At 40.4% G+C, this 9517-nt stretch overlaps 2 protein-coding genes across 13 annotated transcripts in view; one reads left to right on the top strand and one right to left on the bottom strand.

The window, feature by feature from the left end:
- Nucleotides 1-654: 654 nt before the first annotated feature.
- On the top strand, nt 655-7353 carry LOC106567526 (S-phase kinase-associated protein 1). The gene is made up of 6 exons (XM_014136881.2): nt 655-962; nt 1781-1877; nt 4263-4336; nt 5391-5534; nt 6331-6471; nt 6698-7353. Exons 2-6 carry the CDS (start codon nt 1781-1783, stop codon nt 6731-6733), a joined length of 492 nt encoding a protein of 163 aa, XP_013992356.1. The 5' UTR covers nt 655-962; the 3' UTR covers nt 6734-7353.
- Nucleotides 7354-7416: 63 nt separating this feature from the next.
- Nucleotides 7417-9517, bottom strand: part of LOC106567524 (transcription factor 7-like 2) — a 68140-nt gene continuing 66039 nt past the window's right edge. For 7 of the 12 annotated variants that reach the window (XM_014136873.2, XM_014136871.2, XM_014136874.2 and 4 more), the window contains one exon: nt 7417-9256. In XM_014136873.2, the coding sequence (XP_013992348.2) occupies nt 9007-9256 (250 nt within the window). In that variant the 3' untranslated portion in view covers nt 7417-9006. Of the gene's footprint in view, nt 9280-9517 lie in introns of all 12 variants that reach the window. The other 5 variants (XM_014136875.2, XM_045693413.1, XM_045693414.1 and 2 more) reach the window with 3 other exon arrangements.

Below are 9517 nucleotides of genomic sequence, written 5' to 3'. Positions count from 1 at the left end.
TCCTCAATCTACACACAATATCCCATAATGAGAAAGCAAAAACGGTGTTATACAGGTCGCAGTTGTAAATGAGAACTTGTTCTCAACTGGTCTATCTGTTTTTAAATAAAGGTGAAAAAAATAATAATAAAATTGCTTCATTGATAATGACAGATCTTGGCCGGGACCCTACTCTGAGGGTGTCTTAGGGGGAGTTGGTATATGCAAAAAAACACATTTCCAATTCACACATGAATATAATGCAAATATTAAGCATCCACCTAAATATTATTATAAGTGAAGAATATACATGGAAATAATGATATACAAATAATGTGGAAAGAGTGCCATCTCACGGCAGGACTCAAAATTACAACTCGGAATATTTGTCAAGGTAAAGGTGTGATTGTGAATCAGTGATCATTGTTGTGAAAAATATTTTACATAATATTTATAGCCACATGTTATATGCGAATAATATTTTACATGTTATATGCAATACTTCATAGGCCTACTATTCAAGTAAGACAACAACAAAGTGTAGGCATATTTACATTAAACAATTACTGTCATGGCATTAATAAAAATACTAACATCTTGGCCAACAATATGAATGCACAAAGAGAGTAAAACAATTACGGTAATTTGTTTTTGTGCTGGGACAAATTGACAGAACCTGAGCAGTACACGTCATGAAGAGCAACATGCGCAGATAATACTATAATTGTATATATTTTGGACGCAAAAATTAACAGAATGCACCAAATATTACAATAATAGCATTAGAAGACAATCCTGTTAATAAATATTACGTGAAATTCTGTCTTAATGTCAATGGGGAAAATCACTCACAGGCATATCACAAGACTACCTGCTCCATTTGACAAAGCGTAGCTAGCACAGTTCCAGTGATTGCCTGTGCTTCGGTCTGGCCCTGTTGACGTTTAACATTTTATCTCTAGATTTGCTTTAAAACATTCACAGTAAGTAACCATTTATATACGATTTAGTTGCATGTCTTGGTGAAATAATTTGTGTTTTAAATGCAGTATTCCTATATCTAAATGAAAATATAAATTACTTGAATATGGTTGCTAAGACGAGGCCTTGCTGACGACGTCGTTAGCTAGTCGTCAGCTAGCACAGCAGGCTAAGGTTAACGTAGCTAACTAGTTAGCTTACTGTTACCTGAAATTATTGCTACTTTAAGTGTAGCGCCAGTATTGAATCTAACATCTTATTTCAGCATATGCCTGTTTCAGATATCCTGTTTGTTTACAGTTACTCAGGCTGTATGTGTTAGGTAGTAACCAAGCAAGTTAATGCTAACTACTGTACCTAGTTCATGAAACAGACTGGAATCGAAGCTAGATAGCTATGTTGAGTTAGCTTATTAACGTTAGCTAGCTTGATAACGTTAGCTAGCTTCACACGCTAACTCTACAGCTAACGTTATACAGTCAGTTGCGTGAACTGGTAACGTAGCTAGGTAGAACTACTTAGTTAACTAACTTGCCTGTCTACCGAAACATGAACTTGGCTGGCAAGTGTTTGGGTAGCTAATAACTGGCGTTACTTGTAACGTTACAAAAACATGTAACGTTATCTAACTAGGATTGGAAATGGCTTACCAACTAGGCACCTTAACGTTAGCCAACGTAGCGTAACTGTTACCTTGTCAGTAAGCCGAATACAGGGCTCGCCTGTCACCCTATATAACATGTAGTTTATGGCCCAATATGTCATTACCCCGCTATTTAACGCGAAGCCTGAAACTGACAAACGTTTTCCTGTTTTACAGATGCCCACAATTAAACTGCAAAGCTCAGATGGAGAGATCTTTGAGGTGGATGTGGAGATAGCAAAGCAGTCTGTTACAATAAAGACAATGCTGGAAGGTATGTAGCTATGTGTAGTAATGTACTCTGTTGTGATCATGTGGTTGTAACATGAGTAGGGTGTTAAAATCAAAACGCATATTTTGACCAGTGGGTAAAACATGTTAATTATGTTGTTACTCCTCTAAAAAAAACAATGGTCCAAACCCCATGAAACTACCATAATCCCATCAAAGGTTATTGGAGTTTTAACAGTGTATACAAAAATATGAAAATACCACATGTCATGTCTCAAATCGATATATATCTTACCTCTATATTGTTTTATATCCTCTGGATTTGAGAAGAAAGATGAAGAGTTCAATGGTGACCCTGTCAGGTAGCCATAATTCTCACACAGCATCCAGCCTAGCTGACAATGCTGTTTTTCAGGGTTTTTTTACAACTTATTTTTCTTCTCTGGCCTCCATTGATTTAGTTGTGCTAATTTTGACCATCCAACAAGGGTAAAAACTCCCAATATGTTTTGAACGGAGGCTGAAAAGATTTGGCCAATGAGAGCATCTTGACTGGCTACATCACCGCTTGGTATGGCAACTGCTTGTCATCTGACTGCAAGGCAATACAGAGGGTAGTGAGTATGGCCCAGTACATCACTGGGGCCGAGTTCCCTGCCATCCAGGACTTCTATACCAGGTGGTGTCAGAGGAAGGCTCTAAAAATAGTCAGACTCCAGCCACCCAAGTCATACTCTTTTCTCTGCTATCGCACAGCAAGTGGTACCGTCTGGGACCTAAAGGCACCCGAACAGCTTCTACCCTTAAGACTGCTGAACAGTTAATCAAATGGCCACCTGGACAGTTTACATTGACCTCCTTTATTATTTATCTGAATTGTTTTGCACTGACTCCCTTGCACTGGCTCTATGCACACTCACCTCTACCCACACACTCACACATACTACACTGACACTCCAACACACACACACACACTACATACGCTCACACACAAAACATACACAAGCATATTGACGCCACACACACACACTCTCACACATAGAACCACTTTCACACTTCACATACGCTGCTGCTACTCTGTTTATTATATATCCTGATTGCCTACCCACATGTACATACTGTATTACCTCAACTACCTCGTTCCCATGCACATTGACTTGGTACTGGTACTCCTTGTATATAGCCTCGTTATTCTTTGTTACTGTTTCCTTTTTTTTGGTGCAAATATTTGCTTTTTTAATTGTATTGTTGGGAATGGGCTCGTAAGTAAGCATTTCACTGTAAAGTTTATGCCTGTTGTATTCGGTGCATGTGACCAATAACATTTTATCTGATTGGATATAGACATGAGGTTTGGACCATTGGTTTTCATAGAGGATCATCTACAAAATTAACATATTATTTTACCCATTGGTCAAAAGATGCATTTTTGATTAGACACTCTATATAATGCAAAATGCAAAATTCTTGTTATTTGAAGATTTCTCACAAACAAGCATGTCTCTGTAAAATGTTAAAGGAGCACTGGGCGTATACCAAGCGTTTTATTTTCAAAACATTTTATATTTAATGCAACTTGTGTCATGCTAATTTAGCTTTTTGCAACCCACGGAAAGAACTTTGCACACTACCACCACATCATGTAAAATCCTAACGTAGGGTTTTCACCAACAATGAATTCAGCAGGAGAAATGACTCCCTCATTGATTTTGATCGAGGGCACGCAGAGATCTCTATTTGAAATTTCCATAAAGCGACGTGCTTTCAAGGGGAAGCCTCTGGTCAAAACCAACTGTCAAAGGTCACTGGGAGAAAGTGTGCCATTCTGTCAACAGAGCTCTTATTGGTTTTATTATTATTATTATTATTATTGGGTGTATTAGATTACAAAATCCAACTTTTTGGATTGAATGATATTTTAGGAAAGACCCCACTGAATGATTCAGAACATGAAGAATCATATTTGTCTTGCTAATATGTATTATTTAATATAAGGAAGGGATATTTCATCGCCAAAGTGCGTTTCCACCAACTCTGGGCAGAGTGGGTGGACACCCTACATAAGGTTGAGAATCTTTTATGTAGTCTACATAGCCACTAGTACGTCTTAAACATCTACCCTGACCTACATGTACAAATTACCTTGACTAACCTGTACCCCAGCACATTGACTCGGTACCGTACCCCCTGTATATAGCCTCGTTATTGTTACGGAATGTTCTTTTACCTTGATTTATTTAGTAAATATTTTCTGAACTCTATTTCTTGAACTGCGTTGTTGGTTAAGGGCTTGTAAGTAAGCATTTCGTGGGAACGTCTACACCAGTTGTATTCGGCGCGTGCGACAAATACAATTTGATTTAAAGTGCAGCTATCAAAACCGTCTGGCAGTATCTTTGTGCACTTGTCTAATGGTTGTCTTTGACAGATTTGGGTATGGATGATGAAGGAGATGATGATCCAGTCCCCCTCCCGAATGTGAATGCAGCCATCCTCAAGAAGGCAAGTGGACTCACTGTCTGACAGTTATTCCATATCTGGTGCAATGGACTGAGGGAAAGGCAAACTGTTGGAAGTTGGACATTGATAACCTTAGGTAAAGTGCCTCCTCCCAACCAGAGCTGGGGCTATCTTATGTCTACTTCCACTTTTATCAGTTTAGTTACACATCAATTCTATCCATAGTGGCACAATTCAACCCAAACCCTTCTTAGCCTTTTCTCCTAGATGATTTTCCAGGAAGTGGAACATTTGGGCACAATTTAAACCAATGTAAGTGTAGGCAGAATGACTGTCCCAAACCTGTAACAGGGATCCGTACCTATGTGGGAGGCACTGTGAGGGTCCATGCTCGATCATTACATTCATCATTACATTATTTAGCAGACACTCTTATCCAGAGCGACTTACAGGTGCAGCCTTGCTCAAGGACAGACGGTTGGGATAGTTGGCCTTAGGGGTACAGTCTACAATGTTCATGTGGTCAATGGATGATTTGAGGAGTGTAAACCAACAAATGCAACTAGTCATCTGTGCTTGTCCGAATCTCTACAAATCAAATGGTGTGATTGCCTGCTGAAGGTGTAGACGGTGTTAATTGGATTTATACTGTGTGAAGGGATTTTGTTATTCCATCTCCCAGTTGAATTGTTCCATGCTCTCTTGTGCGTGTCTCCAACTGAGGGACAAGCTGATGTTGTTTCTGCTGCTTTGTTCAGCAACTGTATCCATGTGGCTAATGAATTACATTTTGTTTGGGGAAATGTTTGCATGGTCAGACAATTATACATTTTCTGCCTGACTTAATTAACGTCAGGTTTTTTGTTGTTTCTTACATCTGTAGAATAGCATGTGTCTCTCTGCCAGAAGCATACAGCTCTAAACAGAAAACGTCATGTGTGCTCTGACCTCGGTCGTCAAGTTAGGCCTCTGAAACGGGACTCCGTGGGAGATGGATGCCCTGGCGTGTCCGACTGTTGATTCACGGACTGTGTGCCAGGAATAGTTGTTCCTTTTCATGTTGTTTCCTTTCTCACTCCCGTTTCCTCCCTCCCAGGTGATCCAGTGGTGCACCCACCATAAAGACGACCCCCCTCCCCCCGAGGATGACGAGAACAAGGAGAAGAGGACGGACGACATTCCCGTCTGGGACCAGGAATTCCTCAAAGTGGACCAAGGGACCCTCTTCGAACTCATTCTGGTGTGTGCCTACCACCCCCCCCTGCCACTCACTCACAGAAACAGTTTGACACCTGCACACATACAAAGTGGAAGTGTCTCAGGTCTTGAATTTAGGCAATGGCTTAGCTGAACATACAGCACCAGTTAAGCGAGTAGGTGCTTAATAAAATGTAATGAAGTTATAACTGGAGGTCGTAGTAGTTCATTACTAAAGAGCCTTACACACAGCCAATAAAGCAGCAAAGTTTCCGACAGTTTATCCAAAATCTTAAACTCTGGTGGTACAAAATGCCTCCTCTCTGATGGATTATCCAATGAAACACCCCAGAAAAAGGGATCCAACCCCCTGTAATTCGATTGGTCACCGAGGGGAGGCACATGTGGCAAATATTTGAACTTGAGCGTCAGAGAAATTCCCTGAGCATGTTCCGTCCCTCCCTGTGCAGCTGCCGCCGAGGTGGGAGGCAAATCTGCCACCGGCTTTGCATAGAAACACATGGAGACGGCTGCGTTTTCTCTTCCTGTGTGTAAGCGGTTCAGGAAGTATCAGCTATGTGCATATGAAGTTAAACAAGCAGCCTTGCATGGCTCTTGTGCAGTGATTTGTGCAATATGTTCTGGTAGCGCTCAGGGCTTCTAGGAACTGTAACACAAGTCTGTCATTTGAGCAGTAGGTTTTTCCCAGCTCCTGAGACCTGTTTACTCGGCCTAAGCCCAGGGCTGCAGTAGTTCACTTGAAAGGCAGTATTTGCAGTTGTTTTCTTTTCATCCTCATTATTATTATTATTATTATGATATATTTTTTTAATGTTTAGGCCGCAAACTACTTGGACATCAAAGGACTGCTAGATGTCACCTGCAAGACGGTGGCCAACATGATAAAAGGCAAGACCCCAGAGGAGATCAGGAAGACGTTCAATATCAAAAATGACTTCACAGAGGAGGAGGAAGCCCAGGTAATATGGTCTTCTGTGGTTTTCAGGATGTCCCACATGGCACCCTATACAGTCACAGTGCACTACCTTTTTTTGAGGAGCCCTATAGGTCCTGGTCAAAAGTAGTACACTAAAATGAACAAGGTGTTATTTAGGGCAGAACCGCAGTCCTGAATACGGAGCTGCCTTGTGTTAATATACATTTGAGCCATGTGACAGTGTGCGCTGCTTTTCCATTTCCCCCCAGGTACGCAAGGAGAACCAGTGGTGTGAAGAGAAATGAAGGAGGATCATGCCAACACTAACACACTGAAAGGATTGTTCCATTAACTGGTTGCACTGCGCTGTTCATACGTGTTAATATTACATTTAATCTATTAGAGTGCCCCCCATGTACTCCATAGCATGACCATTTCTATTGCTTGTGCAAAGTAATACAAAAAGCTATTTCATGTTTTTACAAATGTTACTTCACATATTCACATGAGATGCATAGTCTGGTCTTTACAATTTAACTCCTTTTTTCAATAGCTATAGTTGTCTTTTTTTACCGAATATCTTTTTCTTTTCTTTTTGAGTCAACTGAATAAATAGCTTTTTTTGACTGAAATGATAGCGCAGTGCAGAATTTTGTAAATGCAGCCTCTTCTGTGCTGTCTTCTTAAAGTCATGATAAGGAGACAAGCTGTCGTAGGAGATTTGAAGTGGGGATAAACATGTCAAAATGTCCTGTGGATTGGGAGTGCTTGTCGAAGACGTAGATGTGTGCGATCTGTTTGTCACTCAACTTAGGGTGTTTACCTAGCTTAGTACTATTGGAATATTTCCTCAGTTCTGCTCTGAAGATGACATTTAGGGTTAACAACCATTGAATTCCAGGAGTTAATAAATTACTTAAAATAATGTGTGTCTGTCTGCTGCTGTTTGTGATTGTACATCTAATGTGAAATAGTGAGGAAACTGATCCAGATTTTCAAAATACTTTAATACATCAAACAAAAATGAGCACAAAGGCAGAAGTCTTTCAATGTGTAAAAAATAGAAAAGACAGACATCAGTACACACCTTTTTTTATGTATGGTCATTCTTCTGATATGAGCAGTCCCCAAATCTAAGATGTGTGTTAGCATTAGAGCACCCTCTGATGGACTAGACATTAATTGAACAAACAGAAAAGCCTTGCTGTACACAGCCTACAGTATCTCCAAAGTAAGCAGGGTTTGACACTTGCAAGCAGTAAATTAAAGCCATTGTTTTTCACATGTATTTTTGGTACACTTAGGTGGAACATGAACACACAAATGATTGACACAGCTGTGATAACTTCAATGAAAGGAAAAGCTAATGCAAAACTTCTGCACAAAATGTGTTTTCTGTGAGAAGACGGGTGTAAAATAAAAAATGATACTGCTTTTAGTGGAAAACTGAAATTAGAGACTAAAGAAACAACTTTGAAAAAAAAAAGCTCATTTTTTACATAACAAAACTTAAAATGTATGTAGGGAATTCAACAAACTTTACAACAATAAAATATAGTACTCATTTGGTCTTTAGTTTACAGCAGGGTTCTTTAATCTTTTTCAGCTTGAGACCCAAATGAGAAATTAACAGTCCTCTTGTGCCTCAAATCGTCCTCCATTGAACCAAATTAAGAAGAAATAGTGTATGAATGTAGATGTATTCTCATAACTCGCGACCCACTAACATCCCAGGGCCCACTTTGGGTCCTGACCCATAGTTTAAGAAACCCCGGTTTCCAGAATGTTCAGTCAGACAGAGGCAGTTTAGGACTGCTGAATTTCATTTTTTATTATATAATGGAGGCTTTTTGACACCAGGAAACAAATTAATCTCCCAAACTGCATCCTTATGAACAAACACCAATGATGTTTTAATTCTCTGTGAGAAACCTACATCAAAATAATGTATCTAGCAAGAATTTGACTGACAAGCAGGAAGTGCCTAAAACAAATGAATATAACATAGAGATGAGTCTCTCCGAGGGGAGACGAGAACATGTCTACACAGTGAAAAACACTGTCACTTCTACCTTGAAGCTTCAACCTTATACGACATCATTAATCAATATAAATACTATCTATTCTGGAAAAGGTTCCTTTGACACGTCTGAAAGTCTTATGAAAAGGAGGAGTACAGTACTCCTCTGTAAAAATCTTTGGAAATGGAATCAATTTGATTTTAGGCAGAGAGGAAGAGAAGCAGTTATCATCCCGGCAATGTTAAAATGACATGAGCACTGAGTAAATCAGTCAGGAGTCAGTTAGTCATATTGATGTGAATGGCATCCTCTCCCAGACACAATGCTCTGTCATTGTTTTTGGATGTTTGTGGTGAAGGTCTTCCTCCAGCGTTTTGCTCCCCACTCCTTGTTTGGTCCTGATGACGTTGGGCTTTGTCTGTCTATCTGACGGTGTGTTGGGATGGTGCGAGGAAGTGTGAGAGGGGACAGGACAGGTGAGGCTGGCTAGTGAGACTTGGGCAGGGTACAGTCATGATGATGATGATTGAGATTGTCGTGCTGTTGGGATGATTCTATTAAAGCTTTGAGAGAGAGTTCTGTGGTCTTGGGTTTTGAGAGGATAAGGGGTGTGTGTTGTTTGCTGGGCCGGGGGTGCAGAGGGATGTGTGAGGGGGAAGCAGGCGAGGGGCGAGCTGGGCAGGGAGGGGTGCTGAGGGGGGGACGCCGTCGACCGGGGAGGGGGGCGAGTCTATAGCGCTTCCATCGGAAGAAGTGGGGCTGGCGCACCATCCTCCTTGAAGGTACCGAATGCACTTCTTTTTCCTCCTAGGAACAGTCAAGAGAGTTATCTGTGAATAAAGCGTGGATGCAAAGCGTCACCAAAATGAACTTTTTACTGTTTTCAACATGATTGAATTGAGTTTGAAGACCCCAAAAGAGCAAATCCATTGAATACCATCAAATATGTTTTCATAGATCATCCACCACCATTTCCTTCAAATCATGAATAATTTTTGTGGTTGTTCTCGTGATCATTAGAAATGTTGTTTTCTAAGCTAAATTGAAAATGAACAAAGGTTGTTTGCC

Source organism: Salmo salar, chromosome ssa13 (assembly GCF_905237065.1).
Source record: "Salmo salar chromosome ssa13, Ssal_v3.1, whole genome shotgun sequence".
NCBI lineage: Eukaryota > Metazoa > Chordata > Actinopteri > Salmoniformes > Salmonidae > Salmo > Salmo salar.
The sequence above is the reverse complement of the archived record's forward strand: the minus strand, read 5'-3'. Positions and strand labels throughout refer to the sequence as shown.

What these genes read in the sequence shown, in the direction of transcription:
- LOC106567526 (XM_014136881.2), top strand. Translation starts at nt 1,781, where the DNA reads ATGCCCACAATTAAACTGCAAAGCTCAGATGGAGAGATCTTTGAGGTG. An exon ending in ATGCAGCCATCCTCAAGAAG is followed by an intron (nt 4,337 to 5,390) that starts GCAAGTGGACTC and finishes CCTCCCTCCCAG; the next exon opens with GTGATCCAGTGGTGCACCCA. An exon ending in CCCTCTTCGAACTCATTCTG is followed by an intron (nt 5,535 to 6,330) that starts GTGTGTGCCTAC and finishes TTTAATGTTTAG; the next exon opens with GCCGCAAACTACTTGGACAT.